The sequence below is a fragment of the Colobus angolensis genome, unplaced genomic scaffold (genome assembly GCF_000951035.1).
Source record: "Colobus angolensis palliatus isolate OR3802 unplaced genomic scaffold, Cang.pa_1.0 Scaffold7, whole genome shotgun sequence".
NCBI lineage: Eukaryota > Metazoa > Chordata > Mammalia > Primates > Cercopithecidae > Colobus > Colobus angolensis.
In genome coordinates, this window is record NW_012120709.1 from 13,728,731 (window position 1) to 13,745,196 (window position 16,466).

A 16,466-nucleotide genomic window follows, 5' to 3' on the forward strand; every position below is an offset into this window, starting at 1 on the left:
TTTTTGAGACAGGGTCTCACTCTGTCGCCTAGGTTGGAGTGCAGTGGTGCAATCACAGCTTACTGCAGCCTCCGCCTCCCAGGTTGAAGTGATTCTCCTGCCTCGGCCTCCCGAGTAGCTGGGATTACAGGCGCCCACCCCTATGCCCAGTTAATTTTTGTATTTTTAGTGGAGATGGGGTTTTACCATGTTGGCCAGGCTGGTCTTGAACTCCTGACCTCAAGTGATCTGCCCACCTTGGCTTCCCAAGTGATGCACTGTGCCTGGCCTATTTCATTTCTTTATATAAATTTTGATGTAAGTATATAGGAGAAAAATACATTAATCAAGACAACAATATTTGTAAAATAGCATTGTAGCAAAAAATAAGCATATATGCAAAGACTACTTATAAATACCTTAAAATAGATGGGAGCCATGTCGCCCACTTCCTTGGGGAGAGGAATGCATTCATAAACCATGTGGTACTGTTTCTTCATGCCCATATTAGTTTCCAAAAAGATGCAGTCTAATCCTTTATCTTCAAACATCTTTACCAATGATTTTCTGAACATCTGAAACAAAAGAACTAGGTAAATAAAACACTTAAAGGCGATTCAAAATAACGCATTTTCAAGAGATCTGAAATATGAAAACTTTTGAGTACAAATCCCTTTAAAATGAAAAATAAATAAATAGTAATATCTGAACTCTGCAATGTTATAGTTGCTTTACTTTCTAAATCTACTATATAATTTCATATGTTTAAGCAAGTATTTTTTAAAAACTGAAACCCACAATGTATATATTAGAAATAGTTTCAGTAAAATGAGAGAAAGAAGAGATAAAAATCAAATTTAGGTGGTAAAATATGAAGAACTGCCAGAACAATCATAGGAAAACATCCATAAGCCAGAAGAGGTACTCTGAGCAGATGAGCATCCTTAAACTCAGAAATACATGAGAATTCACTCCCAATTGTTTTCCTATGCTGCATTTGTTGGTTCCCTATTTCTGCTGACCCATCACTAATAACCTTGCATATTCAGGTAGTCCTCTATTTTCACATATAATGCAGTCCTATAAAGTATATGAAAGCCAAATACACTAAAGTTGAAAATAGGGTTTTCTCTTCCCAAGGAACTAACCATTATTATACACTATATACAACTATACATACACATATAATCAGTTGTCTTTGTGTGTGTTGTGTGTGTGTGTATTTCACACTCCTAGGCCTAAGGGGCAGCTGTTTGTAGAGGGTGGCTGAACGGAGCTGAGTGGTCCAGGATGTCTGCATGCATTCACATGACACCCCTTGTAATAAAGGATGGAGCTAGGGATTGAAAGAAAAGAGAGCAGGCTGAAGGCTGGATGCCAGAGCCCAGTTCTGGCCACATCACCATGTCTTACTGTGAACCCCTCAAGGTGTCTAAGAATTCTGGATGGGCACGGTGGGTAATCCCAGCACTTTGGGAGGCCGAGGTGGGTAGGTCACCTGAGATCAGGAGTTCAAGATCAAGGTGTCTAAGAATTCTAAGCTAAAGTTGGCCTTGTAAGATGTTATGAAAGTATATTTAAGTAGGAAGATAAAATGTATTTTATTTAGATTTGTCAGCTTGATTTACAACTTTTTAATATTTTGTTTAAACATTTTGTTTTGAGGTAATTACAGATCACATGTAGTTAAAAGAAATAACACAGAGAGATTCCATGTACCCTTTACTCAGTTTCCCCAAAAGTAACATCTTATAAAACTATACTATAATATCACAACCAGGATATTCACATTGATACAGTCAACACTGAGAGCAATTCCAACACCGTCCATAAAGATCTTGCCTGTTACCCTTTTACTTCTCTTCTTCTTTTATTTTTACTGATGTGGTTATGCTGTGTCGCCCAGGCTGAAGCACCAGTGCTATTCACAGGTGCAATCATAGCACACTACAACCTCATACTCAGGCTCAGGCAGTCGCCCCCCATTAGCCACCTGAGTAGCTGGGACTAAAGATGCGTGCCACCATGGCCAGCTCCTGTTACCCTTTTACAGTCACAGTCATTCCACACCCTACCCAGTCCCCATTCCCCCTTCTGCTGCCTTCACCCTTAATGTGTTCCCGGTTTCTTTAATTCTGACATTTCAAGAATGTTACATAAATAGAACCATGTAATCTTTTGAGGTAGGCTTTTTTTTTTTCTTCAACTGTTATTTTACGTTCAAGGACACAGGTGCAGGATGTGCATGTTTGTTACATAGGTAAATGTGTGCCATGGTGGTCTGCTGCACAGATCATCCCATTACCTAGGTATTAAGCCTAGCAACCATCACCTATTCTTCCTGATGCTCTCCCTCCTCCCACCTACCGACAGGCTCCAGTGTGTGTTGTTCCTCATCACCATGTGACCAGGTGTTCTCATCATTTAGCTCCCATTTATAAGTGAGAACATGTGATGTGTGGTTTTCTGTTCTGGCATAAGCTTGCTGAGGATAATGGCTTCCAACTCCATCCATGTCCCTGCAAAGGACATGATCTCATTCCTTTTTATGGCTGCATTCTATTCCATGGTGTATATGTACCACATTTTTTTTTATCCAATCTATCATTTATGGGCATTTATGTTGATTCCATGTGTTTGCTATTGTGAATAGTGCTGCAATGAACATATGTGTGCATGTATCTTTATAACAGAATGAATTATATTCCTCTGGGTATATACCCAGTAATGGAATTGCTAGGTCAAATGGTATTTCTGCCTCTTTGAGGAATTGTCACACTGTTTTCCACAATGGTTGAACAAATTTACACTCCCACAAATAGTGTATAAGCATTCCTTTTTCTCTACAACCTCACCAGCATCTGTTGTTTTTTGACTTTTTAATAGTAGCCATCAGGCTTTTTTCAATCAGCATATTCTCTGGAGATCCACCCAGGTTGTCTCATGTATCAACAATTCATTCTTTTCCATTGCTGAGAGTATTACTGAAATGGATGTACCCAGTATGTTTAACCATTTACCTTTACAGAATATCTGGGGTACTTCCAGTTTTTAGTTATTACAAATAAAGCTGCTATGAATATTTGTGCACAGGTTTTTGGGAAAATATCACTCCATTTCTCTGAAATAAATGCTAAGAAGTGCAAGAGTTCAGTCCTACGATAGTTGCATATTTCACATTTTAAAAAACTGCCAAACTGTTTTCCAAAGTGGTCATACTAGTTTACATTTCTACCAACAACAGAAGAGCAATTCTGTTTCTCCATATTCTGGCCAGCATCTGGGGTTGTCAATGTGTTTTATTTGACATTTTGATAGGTCTAATTTATCACTGTGATTTTAATTTGAATTTTCCTAACAGCATTTTTATATGCTTATTTGCCATCTATTAATATATATCCTCTTCAGCAAAATGTTTCTTCATGTCATTTATCCTTTTTTTTTTTTTTCTGAGACGGAGTCTCGTTCTGTCACCCAGGCTGGAGTGCAATGGTGCGATCTCAACTCACTGCAGACTTTGCCTCCCAGGTTCAGGTGATTCTCTCACCTTAGCCCCCCAAATAGCTGGGATTACAGGCGTGCACCACCACGCCTGGCTAATTTTTGTACTTTTAGTAGAGTCCAGGTTTTGCCATGTTGGCCAGGCTGGTTTCCAACTGCTGACCTGAGGTGATCCACCTGCCTCAGCCTCCCAAACTACAGGTGTGAGGGACTACAGGTGTGAGGCACCGTGCTCGGCCAATTTTCTAATTGGATTCTTTGTTTTCACTGTTTTGACATTCTAGATATAAAAATATTCTTTATATATTCTAGATACAAATCCATTATCAGGTATGTGGTTTGCAAATATTTTCTCCTAGTCTATAATTTGTCTTTTCATCTTCATATCAGAGTATTTTGCAGAACAAAAGTTTTTAATTTGACAAAGCTCAATTTATCAATTTTTGTTTCCATGGAGTATACTTTTGGTGTCAAGTCAAAGAACTCTGTGTACCCAAGATCTTGACCATTTTATCTTGTTTTTTTCCCAAAAGTTTTATAGTTTTGCACTTTACACTGGACTGCTGTGCTCCACTATACAATGGAGGGCTGTGTTCCGTTTTGAGTTAATATTTATATAAGGTATGAGGTTTAAGCTGATACTCAGTTTTTTGCTATGCATGTCCAATTGCTCCAGCACCATTTAATGAAAAGGCTATCCCTTTTCCACTGAATTGTTTTTGCACCTTTGTCAAATTCAGTTGAGAGTATTTGGTTGTGTCTATTTCTGGGTTCTCTATTTGGTTTAATTAATCTATATGTCTATCCCTCCACCAATATCACATAATCTTGATTACTGTAGATATGCAATAATCTTGCTTATTATATATCTCCAGTAATCAGGTAAGGCTGATTCTTGCAACTTCTTGTTCAAAATCGTTTTCACTATTTTGGTTCCTTTGCCTTTCCATATAAAGTTTAGAATAATTCTATCTATACCTACAAAAAATCTTGCTGGGATTTTGATAAAAATTGTGTTAAACTAGTATATTAATTTGAGAAAGACTGTCATCTTTACTATGTTGACTCTCCTAATCCATAAACATGGTATATCTACATTTATTTTTGAAATTTCTCTTATCAGTGTTTTGTAGTTTTTAGCATACAAAACATGGACATGTTTTGTTAGATTTGTATTTTAGTCCATCCTCAGAACTTGTGGATTCCATATTTACAAATTTGCCTTCCAAATCAATTCTCACGTCATTTTTGAGATCTTTCACAGGCAACTGCAGAGTGGTGAAACAGTTGAGTCACCTGACACACACATTCCCAACCAAAGTTGAACAAAGCAATGGTCTGCCCTGTTTCAATTCTCAATGTAAACACGTGTGCTCTTCAGGGTCTATTTAGTGCCACATTTCCACATATTTGTGCTTTTTGTTGTTGATTTCTCTATTCAAACTGGACCCTACGCACATTACTGAAGTGCCATCTGGTGTTCCTTAACATAACACTGTGATGTGATGTTTCTTATGGAGAGAATAAGCTTTAGATAAGCTTCCTTCAGGCAGTCTTTAATCTTTGATTCTGAGAGTTTTTATCATAAATGAGTAGGAATTTCATCAAATGCTTCTTCTTCTTCTTCACTGATTGATATGAATATAGTGGATTATAATGATTTATTACCTAATATTGAACCAGTCTTGCATACATGGTATAAGCCCCACTTGGACATAGTGTGTTATTGTTTTTATATACTGCCAAACTCTATTTGCCAATATTTTGTTAATAATTTTTACACCTCTATTCACAAAGGATATTGAGCTGTAGTTATTTTATTTAACTGTCATGTGGTATGAGGATAACACTAACTCATGGTATCAGGATAATACAAACTCCCCATATGAATGAATTGGAAAGTGTTCTTTCCTCAAGAGATTATATAAAATTAGTGTCAATTCTTTAAAAGTTTCATAAAATTCTCCAATGAAACCATCTGGGTTTGGAGATTTAATTTTTTAGAAGTGTTACATTATGAAGTCCACTCTCTTATTAGTTAAAAGATTGTTCAAATTGTCTGTTTCATATTGAGTGTGTTGTAACAGTTTGCATTTCAAAGAACTGATCCATTACATCCAGATTATTCCCTTAATATCTTTTTGACATTATTCCCTTATTATCTTTTGGATGACTGCAAAATCTATACTAATACTGTTTTATTTCTGATATTGGTAACTTGTTTTTTCTCAATTTTTTTTCTTTGTTGGTCTTGCTGGAAGTTTATTAATTTATCTTTTTTAAAACCCCAATTTTCATTTCATTGATTTCCTCTATGATTTTTCTATTTTCAATTTCATTGATTTCTGCTCTTATCTTTATTATTTCTGTCCTTTTGCTTGCTTTGGATGTACTTTGCGCTTCTTTTTCCAGGTTCTTGAGGTGAAAGTTTTTCCTCTTTTCTGTAAGTACTTAGTGCTATCAATTTATCTCTTGGCACTCACTTAGCTGTGCCTCATAAATCTTAACATGTTGTAATTTCATTGTAATTCAATTCGATTATTATTTTTTAAATTTCTCCTGAAACTTCTTTTTAAGCTCTATTGAAGTGTATTATTTAATTTCTAAGTATTTGGAAAATTTTCTATTATCATTCTGTTATTAATTTCTAGTTTGATTCCACTGTGGTCAGAGAATGCACTCTGTATGCTTTCAATTGTTTTAAATTTGTTGAAGTTAGTTTTGTGGCAAGATAAGAGTCTACACTCTGAAAAAAATGTTTTCTAATATTGTTGAGTGGAGTGCTATACAAATATTGATTAAATCCTGCTGACTGATGGTTATAGTAGTCTGACTAACGGCCCCTAAAGATACCCAGATCCTATTCCCAAGAACCTAACAACATTACCATATATGGCATAAGAGACTTTTCAGATATAATTAAGAATCTTGAGACAGGAGGATTATCCTGGATTGCCTGGGTATACCTTAAATGTAATTAGAAGTTTCCTCATAAGAGGGAGGCAGAGCAAGTTGTGACTAAAGAAGAGGAGAAGGCAATATGATGACAGAAGCAGAGACTGAAATGATGCAGCCATAAGCCAAGAAATGCTGCCAGCCCCTAGAAACTAGAAGAGGTAAGGAATAGATTCTCTTCCAGAGTCTCCAAAAGGAACCAGTCCAGTCAATACCTTGATTTTAGCCCCATAAGACTCATTTGGAAACCGACCTCCAGAACCATAAGAAAACTCACTTCTATAGTTTTAAGGCACTAACTCTGTGGTAATTTGTTACAGCAACAACAGGAAACTCGTGCAATGGCATTTTTAAGTTCTTTTATATCCTTGATGATTTTCAGTCTGGTTATTGCATCAATTGTTAAAATGGGGGGAGGTGCTGAAGTCTCTAACAATAATTATGAATTTGTCCATTTTTTCCTTCAGTTCATTCGGTTTTTGCTTCAGTGTTGGCGTATGTACATTTAGGACTGCTATGTCTTCTTGGTGGACTGACCCTCTCACCATTATGTAATGTGTCTCTCTTCTTTGGTAATTTCCTCTGCTCTAAAGTCTACTCTATCTGGCATAAATGCTTTGTTTTCATTAATGACTGCATAATATATATATTTCCATCTTTTTATATTATTCTACTTATGGTATTATTACATTTGAAATGAGTTCTGGCAGACAGCATATAGTTGAGTTATGAAATCCCCTCTACTAAACTATCTTTTAACTGATATACTGTTTATCGATATAGTAGAGATATTCTATTTTTATTTTTTTGTTTTCTGTTTGTTCTTTCTATTGTTTTTCTGGTTCCTTTCTCCTGCCTTCTAATGGTTACTTGAACATTTTTAGAATTCCATTTTGATTTATCAGTAGTGTTACAGTCTGTCAATTTGTATAGTTTTGAAAGTGGTTCTAAGAGTTGCTTCAAGGCATTACATATACATACATATATATTTAATTGCAGTCTACTGGGGCCACTTTACCAATGCAAATAAAATATAGACACCTTACTTCCCTTTATGTCCCTTTACTCTCCCTCAGTTAGAATTGTCTTAAATACTTTCTCTACATACATTTGGAAACACATGAGACACCAGGAGCGGTGGCTCACGCTTGTAATCCCAGCAGTTTGGGAGGCCGAGGCAGGCTTATCACCTGAGGTCAGGAGTTCAAGACCAGCCTGGACAACATGGTGAAACCCCATCTCGACAAAAAATACAAAAATTAGCCAGGTGTGGTGATGCATGCCCGTAGTGCCAGCTACTCAGGAAGCTGAGGCACAAGAATCACTTGAACCCAGAATGCAGAGGTTGCAGTGAGCCAAGATCATGCCACTGCACTCCAGCCTGGGTGAGAGTAAGACTCCATCTCAAAAAAACTTTCTGGGGGCTGCCAGCATTTCTTGGCTTGTGGCTGCATCATTTCAGTCTCTGCTTCTATCATCATATTAGCTTCTCCTCTTCTTTAGTCAAAACTTCTTTCCTCCTTCCTGATTTTCCAGCATTTTTTCTTTTATCATTTCCTCTGAGATTAAAGAACTTCCTTTAGCTATTCTTTTAGTATCCTAAAAGAATAGACCTAAAGTCATCAGCTCTGCTGATGACAATTTCTCTTTCCATCACCTAACAATGTCTTGATTTTCTCCCATATTCCTGAAGGATATTTTCACTAGAAACAGAATTCTTGCTTGACAATTATTTTCTTTCAGCACTTGAGAAATGTGTTACTTCCTTCTGGCCTCCATGGTTTCTAGTGAGAAATACACTGTCATTCAAATTGTATTTTCCTTATAGTGCTTGTTGTATTTTCCTAATTGCTTGTTGAAGCATTTTTATGAAGTCTGCTTTAAAATCTTTGTCAGATAATTAGGACATCTCTGTTATCTTGGTGTTGGTGTCTACTGATTACCTTTTCCATCCTACTTGAGATTGTCTCTATAGTAATTTTCAATTGAAATCTGGACATTTTGAGAATTAAGAGACTGGATCTTGTTTAAATTTTCCATTTTATACGGCTTTTCCTAATACTGCTCCATCAGAAGAAAGAGAGATACTACCTCATTACTGCCATATGGGGATGGAAGTTCAGGTTCCCAACTTGGCCTCTGTTGACACTCAAAAATGGCAGAGGCGACTCATTACTGCTGGGTAGCAGATGCGAGTTCTAGGTTCCCACTAGGCTTCCACTGATACTATCCTGACTGGGAGGAGAAGCCATGCCTTGTGTCTCCTCCCCACATGGTTTCCACTCATCGATACCTTCACATGCCTAGTGTTACTTGCACAAAAAAAAACTAAAAAACAGAATCAAATAGGAAAACATACAAATTTGGTATTATGACAGCTTTTCAGATTGTCTCTATTTTGTTACTTGTTACTATGCTTATAAACTTTTATTTATTAAAAAAACCTTTATTGTTACTTATTTCAATATCTAGTCCTAGAGTGGGAAGATAACCTTATATACTAGAAAAAGGAAAATCGTTAACAGAGTGGAACTATATATTTGTAACCCAACCTTTTTCAAAGAAGAAAAGATGTACATAGAAAGCAACAGCAATAATAATACATGTTTAAATAATCCAAAAATTACTTCACAAACATCCTTACTTCATGTTTGTTCATACTCCCTTTCTGGCTTAATTACTGGATGACTGTTCTAGATTTATCTGGAGAATAGTGAAGAAGGCAGACTCAAAATGTCATGAATTATAAACAAAAACTGAAAAAATACTAAATTAGTGTTGCAAGAATGGTTCTGTATTATAAAATATATAAACCTCATACTAAATAGCTCCAAGGAGGATACACACACATTTAAGTGCTTCTCCTCTTTCTCTCTCTCTCTATACACACACATATATATAGAACATTTTAATTTACAAATATGAGTTTAATGGAATAATTTGAGTTTGATCAACTCTACCAAAAGCATGATCTTCTCCATACTCAATAATAAATACGCTATACAAAAATATTCATTTTTTAAAAAGTTATGTAACAACTAAATAATGGGGAAGTTTTTGTAGTTCCATATCATAAGATAAATCAACTGTTTTATATTTAAGAGAGACATAGAGTTTCCACATTATGGAGATGACATGAAACTCCCATATTCCTAGCAAAAAGCACTTCATTCTTTGGGTAACCACTACTTTCTACATTTCTAACCTACCATTATTCATCTAATTGCCCATTCCTCATTTAGCTAATGCATCCAGACTACAATTTCTTATAATCAGTTTAAGGAAACTATACTGCAGAATGTTTCAGGTCCTTTCATATCACTACAGTATAAAAAAATCAAGTACGTATGAATACATAATTTTTACATTAAAATTAAAGTACTCCTTAAAACTATTAATGCTATGTAGGGCTGATTTTGGAATATTAATGCCATGATTTAAAGTATAACATGTTTAAATATAAAGTTATCAAGTTATCCCAAGGTAAATGTTATGCGATAGAACAGAACTCGTTTATTACTCTCTCCACAGAGTAACACCTCAAAAATGAATTAAAACAATTGTTTAAAAGGCATAAGCTACTTGAACAAAGGAAATGAGAGAAAACACAATGACAAATCAGATCACTCCATAAGAACTGACTTAAATGCTAGAAAGTTGGCTCATACCTTGGGGAGGAGAAAGAAGGTTAGCAGGGACAGCAAAGAAGAAACCCATGTTACACTGCAGAACCTTCAACAGGCTCAGGAGTTGGCAGCACCAAGTACTTATGGAAGTGGAGGTGAAGGTATGGCTAAAAACAGATGACTTAGAGGAAAGCCTATTAAAAAAGCAATCCACATACCAGATCCCCTCCTCATCATTAGAATGCTGCAGGATTATCCTCTGGAAAAAGTAAAACAAGGTAGCTGAGCTAGAAAACCAGACACAGCTGAGAGTTTACAGTCTGAAAACAAGGGTGTTATCAGAAAAGTTACTTAATGTCCATACATGTTCAACACTGCCACCTCCAGTCTTCTTCCCCCATTCAGCTCCCAGAGCACTGGCAAGCAGGCTTAGATGACAGGAGATTGAGAGTCTTTTCTGAAGATCTGGCTACAGCCCCAAGAAAAAGATCTAAAGGTACTAACATTGGCTGTTTCCTAATGAAATGGCCCCACATATCACTCCACATTGAAGTTCACTGTATGTAAGCATCAGTGATCCTCCTTTATCCCCACCTACCAATTTGGGATATTTTTTTAATTGGGCTTACAGTGTTTGATTACAGCATATGTTCAAGAAAATTTGTAAAAATTGTAACAATAAATTTAGAGGGAACCAAGTTTCACTATATATTTAACAAAACCAGCAATTTGGATCTTATTTAAAATGTGTGATTAGTCAAGTATGCTACGCTGAAACATCTCTGCATTTTATATTAAATAGGAAGTCTAAAACTACATTTAAATATTACTAGATACTAGTGATTTTTAAAACCACTTGAAAGAAGTGGCTCCTGCATTACAACATTTGGCAACAACATTTTGCGCTAAGTCAAATTTTTTTTTTAATAATATCCAATAAAAGAGGTGAATAATCAAAGATATTCACTAGGGTAGAATTAATTTGAGTTGTACATATTTTGAAAGTAAAATAACAACAACAACAATAACAGCAAACTGTACTTCTTCAAGCTAGGATTCAAATATTTCATTAGTGTACTAGCCTACAATAATGTATAATTTCTAACAATTATTTTCCTTTCTCACACAAAAGTAGTTATTACACCATTATCTGCATAAAACAATTTGGCTTTTCCTCTTTCCCAGTTTTCCATAATACATTTGGCTTCCAAAATCTGCTAAACTATAATGTAAACTATACTAGAAATACACCATCTATTTTGGCAGAATTAATGAACTACTTGATCTCTTCATTTCTTACAGCACCTAAAATATTATATTCGTGTACTCAATATCTGTTAAACTGAATAAAAATCTTCATCCACTTAAATTGTTTTCATCAAGCAGCTTGATTTCTTATAGAAACAGAAAACATACACACTGTATTCCTAATTTCTTAAAATATTTTTGGCACTGCACTTTGCTCTAAGTTAAATCAGTTTTATATGTATACATTTTTAAAAGGCACCCTGGAAATGTTCTAAAATAATTCTAAGAACTGAATTCCCATACTTTCCACCTTAAATTACCTACTGGCACTGGCATCCACTACTAGGAAAACCCAAACTTTCACATCAAAAATACTTATATTCTTACTTTTGCCTGGTTGCAGATGCAATAAAACAATCTACCCTTTTAACTTTCACAGCACAAACTTTAAAATTACAAGGTATACAAGACTAAATTTCATTAAATGCCATCAAAACATCTCTTCTTTTGACATACTTATCAGCATGCTGCAAAGACTAGTCGTCTCTTGCACAGCGCTAACTTACAATTTTCACATTTTCTAATTAAGGCTCCCTGTAGCCCCTATTCAGTCGTCTGGCATTAGAAAAATAAAGTGTTTTCTTCCTTTCTTTCCTAGTCATTATCAGGTCTTGAAATGATTGAGCAACAATTTCACCCATGTTGTGCCTTTCACTCTCTTAAAGCATCAGCCACAAAAACAAATCCGTGAATCCAAAAGCTGGGCCAGATTATGAAGGAAAAAGAGCAGAAATTAAAGCTAGTAACAAAATCACCACAAAAACACAGCAGCAGAGAAGGCCAATTCTATCACAGGAAAATACGGCAACTGCTAAATATAAACCTCTGACTCCTCAAATTTATTTTCATTATCTGAAAATGTCTTTCCTTTTAGCTGCAATTTATTGGCTTACTGTGTAAGAATGATTCTTTCATGCTAAAAAGAAGTGTTGAAATCTTAGGCTGATTTTTTAAGTAAAAATAATTATTACTTTGTCCCAGTTTATTTCGAAGATAAAAGGTCTCAAAATCTGGAGCACGCAAGAAAATAAAATGATGGAAACACCATGATCCACAGATGGATACAACTATGAAAACATACGTGTTTAAGTTTAGAAACTAAAATCATTAAATGAAGGTATAAAACCTATTGGAATGTATCACAATAATTTACAAAAATTGCTCATGAGTTTTAAAATCATAATGAACATTTATCATGCTGACCTGGATCTCCTCCCAGATGTCTTCATCCAATAAAGTAGCTGCTCTATGGTGCTGCAAAGGGACTATCAGGCAGTGCCCCTCAGTAAGAGACCGTACGTTGGGTAAACATAAATAAACCTATGGGGGAGAAGTACAAAAGGTGAAATGTTACTGCTATTTATTCTCAGTTGTAACAGATGAACCCCTAGTAGAAAAAAAAAAGATGAATATTTAATGAAGAATACTTAAGAACTGCTTTTGTAAATGTTAATATTAAAAGATATTTAATATTTTTAAAGGCATCAGGATGGTTTTTAATAAACTGAAAATTAAGAGCACAGATCTTATACATCAGACAAGGATTAAGATTAGGCAAAGAAGAGCAGAATGAATGATACAATATCCTTAATCTGAAGGAGCTAGATACTTGAAAATCCTTGAAACGACACAATTTTCACCAAAACAAAAAGACACATGGCCTGGTAATGGTCTAACTGATGCCTGTTTATCAGGCCTTCCTTCTCTGATTAGCTGAGAAAAGAGAATAAACTGAGCTAAAAGGAAGAGACTATGACCTTGGAATGGCCTTACTGCTATTTATTTACAAACATCTATTACCTAAAAACTAGTGCTATTTTTCTATTATATATGAACTGTCTTTTTTTTTTTTTTTTTTAAAAAAAAGGTTTATCGGTATGTATACAGAGAACAAAAGCATTACAAACGGCTTGATCTTATTCTTATTTCTGTTATATTTTGCTGGGTTTTAGCTAGAAATATTTTGCAAAGCAGACATTGTTTATTTAATAGAATAACTCAAATGTTTAAAACTTTGCTGAGAACAAAGTACAAGTGCACATGGACATCTACCTAAAATTACAGTAACCTCACAAACATGTTCATGAAAAAAAGAAAAAGAAATAAAGATTAAGGGCCATGGATATGTCTGTAGACAACTTACAGGATTTAGAAAATAAAATATTTAAAGAAATGACTGAATTTTCTACATAATCACTGAGATAAAGAGCCAGGTCCAAGTGTCAACGATAGGTCAAATGAGCTGTAATAAAATTCATTTTTAAATGCATTATAAACATAAAAATCACCTAAATTGGTATCAAAATCAGTTTTTCAAAACAATAATAGAAACATAAAAGAGAAAATAAAATAACACCTAAATAAATTTGAACACACAAAAAGCAATACTTTTTTTATCTGACAGAGACAGCAGAGCTACGACTGACTGATCAATAATTACTGAGGGTCAATTACATGCCAGGCAGTGTTCTACATGCTAGGGAATCAACAATGAGCAGGGACACAAATCCCTACCCATAAGGAGCTTATGAGGTGCTACAGATTGAATGTCTGTGTGCCTCCAAAATGTACACGTTAAATCTTAACACCCAAGGTGATAATATTTGGAGGTAGGGGACTTTGGAAGATGATTAGGTCATGAAGACAGAGTCCTCATGAATGGGATTAATTCCCTTATAAGGAGGCCCCAGGGAATGTGCTTGCCACTTCCATCACGTAATGACACAGCAATAAGATGGCTGTCTGTGAACCAGGATGTGGGACCTCACCAGACACTGAACCTGCTAGCACGTTGATCTTGGACTTCCCAGCCTCCAGAACTGGCTTCAGTAAATTTCTCTTGCTGATTAGCCTTCCAGTCTATGGAATTTTTTTATAGTAGCCCAAACTAAGACATGAAAGAAGAAAGACAAACAATGTAAATGTAAAGTAAAATGTATAATATGTCAGATGGTGATAAGGGGTACTAAAAAAATAAAGCAGAAAAAGGTATAGATCGTGTCTAGGGAGAAATTAGGAAGCCCCCCTTTAAAGTTACCTACTAGGGTAACATTTGAGAAGATATGTGAAGGAAGGAAGAGTAGACACAGGAAGAAACCCCCAGGCAAAGGGAAAAGCATGTGAGGAGGATGCATACCAAGTGTGTTCTCCAGATTGTCAGACAGCCAGTGTGGCTAAGCTGAGAGGATGAGAGGAAGGCTGGCAGACAGTGAGGTGACACAAAGAATTGGGCCTGCAGGCCTCATAGGTGACAATAAGGATTCTGGCTTTGGTCTGAAAGCCAGATCTGACTAATGTTGACTTAAAGTCAAAAAGATCACTTGCTACTGTATAGAGAAAGGGCAAAGGAAAGAGGCAGAAAGACCCATTAGGAAACTACTACAGGAGTCCAGTAATAAATGATGATGACTTTAGCCAGGGTGGTAGAAAAAAAAGATTATGAAATGTGGTCAGATAGGAATGTATTTTGAAATATAGCCAACAGAATTTAGAAATGGACAGTAAGGAGTAAGGGAAAGTAAAGGACTCAGTATTACTCCAAGGTCTAATGCAAGCAACTGGAGGATGAAAGTGACATTTACTAAAAAGAGGAAGACTATGGGAAGGTTAGTGTTAGCTAAAGGTAAAGGTGGAGACGGGTATTAGAACTTCACCTAAGTTTGAGATGTTTATTAGATATCCAAGTGCAAAAGTAGGTTGGATACATGAACCTAGAATTGTAGGAGATATTTGGGTTAAAATGTGAATTTGCTAGTGGTCTAAAAACAGTAGTCATGAAATGAACAGAACATTTCAGACAAAGACATCTCTATTATAGCATTTTAAGAGAGTATAAGCAAAAATTCTGAAAGTCTTCTGTAGCAGATTGCACAAATGCATCCAGTTATTCACTACTTCATGTAACCCTTCACAACGTTACTCTGTAGCTCCTCCCATCAAGAGGTGGAGTTACAAACTGGCCTTACAACTCATGAGGGCCACCACAGAACATGGTAGAAATGATGGTGGTCAGTTCCAAGTCTATGCCTCAAGAGGCCTTGTGTACTTCTGCTAATTCTGTTGGAACGAGCCTAGCTCCCATGTGAAGAAGCCTGTGCTAGCCTACTGGAAGACAACAGACCATACGAAACAGAGTGATTTAAATGTTGTCTTAAGCCACTAAATTTTGGTGTAGTTTGTTTATGTATGAATGCTAGTATATCTCCTCTTCCCCCACTTAAAGGTATAAATGGAAGACTAGATAATTCTCAGGTCTGATGTATAAAGTCTTTACACTCACAAGGTCTGAGATCCAGTAAGGGTAATACCCACTTCAGACAGCTTGCAGTTCCCAGAATGAACCACGTGGTTGTGCACCTCAGTGTCTTTGCTTGTGTTGTCCTGTATTTCCTAAATACTGCAATGTATCCTATTCCACCATTAAAATGTAGCACAAGACATACTTCTTCCAGAAAGCCTTCCTTGATAACTCCACAGTAACTTAAATATTCCTCCTTCGTGTTCTCATAACACTCCTGCGTTTACATCACTGCATTAAAATTGATCTGGTTATGTTTGCCTGCTCCCCATAAAGCTGTAAGCAACTTGAGGAGGTTTTAGGCATATTTATATTTCTAGTACCTAGTACTAGAGGCTGACAAACACTAGATACTCAGGAAATACCTGGTAAATGAACGAATTACCAAGCAGTTTTTTGTTTCTTTTTCTAAATCAAATTCAAAGTAGATGACTAGAATCAGGCAAAAATATTAAAGAATGAACATAACTCTTATTTAAGTTACAACCATGTCATTTATGTGAAAGTTGGGAAAGGAACTTAGAAAAATAAATATAAGTAATTAGTTAAGACGGATTTTTAAAAAGTATTTAATTTTGAATGGGATTTTGACATTTATCTTTTTGTTAAGTATAAAGGAAAAGAGAAGAAAAAGAAGATAAGAAAATAAATCAAAATAAGCCAGAATGGACACTGATTAATTAACCACCTCAACAACCTAAAGATATTAAAGACGGCCGGGCGCGGTGGCTCAAGCCTGTAATCCCAGCACTTTGGGAGGCCGAGACGGGCGGATCACGAGGTCAGGAGATCGAGACCAT

At 35.8% G+C, this 16,466-nt stretch overlaps 1 protein-coding gene across 1 annotated transcript in view; it reads right to left on the minus strand.

The window, feature by feature from the left end:
* Positions 1-16,466, minus strand: part of CWF19L2 (CWF19-like 2, cell cycle control (S. pombe)) — a 136,663-nt gene that overhangs the window by 12,139 nt on the left and 108,058 nt on the right. The window contains exons 14-15 of the mRNA XM_011926659.1: positions 12,573-12,689; positions 399-554 (exon numbers count right to left, since the gene is read on the minus strand). Coding sequence (XP_011782049.1) covers positions 399-554; positions 12,573-12,689 — 273 coding nt within the window. The remainder of the gene's footprint in view (positions 1-398; positions 555-12,572; positions 12,690-16,466) is intronic.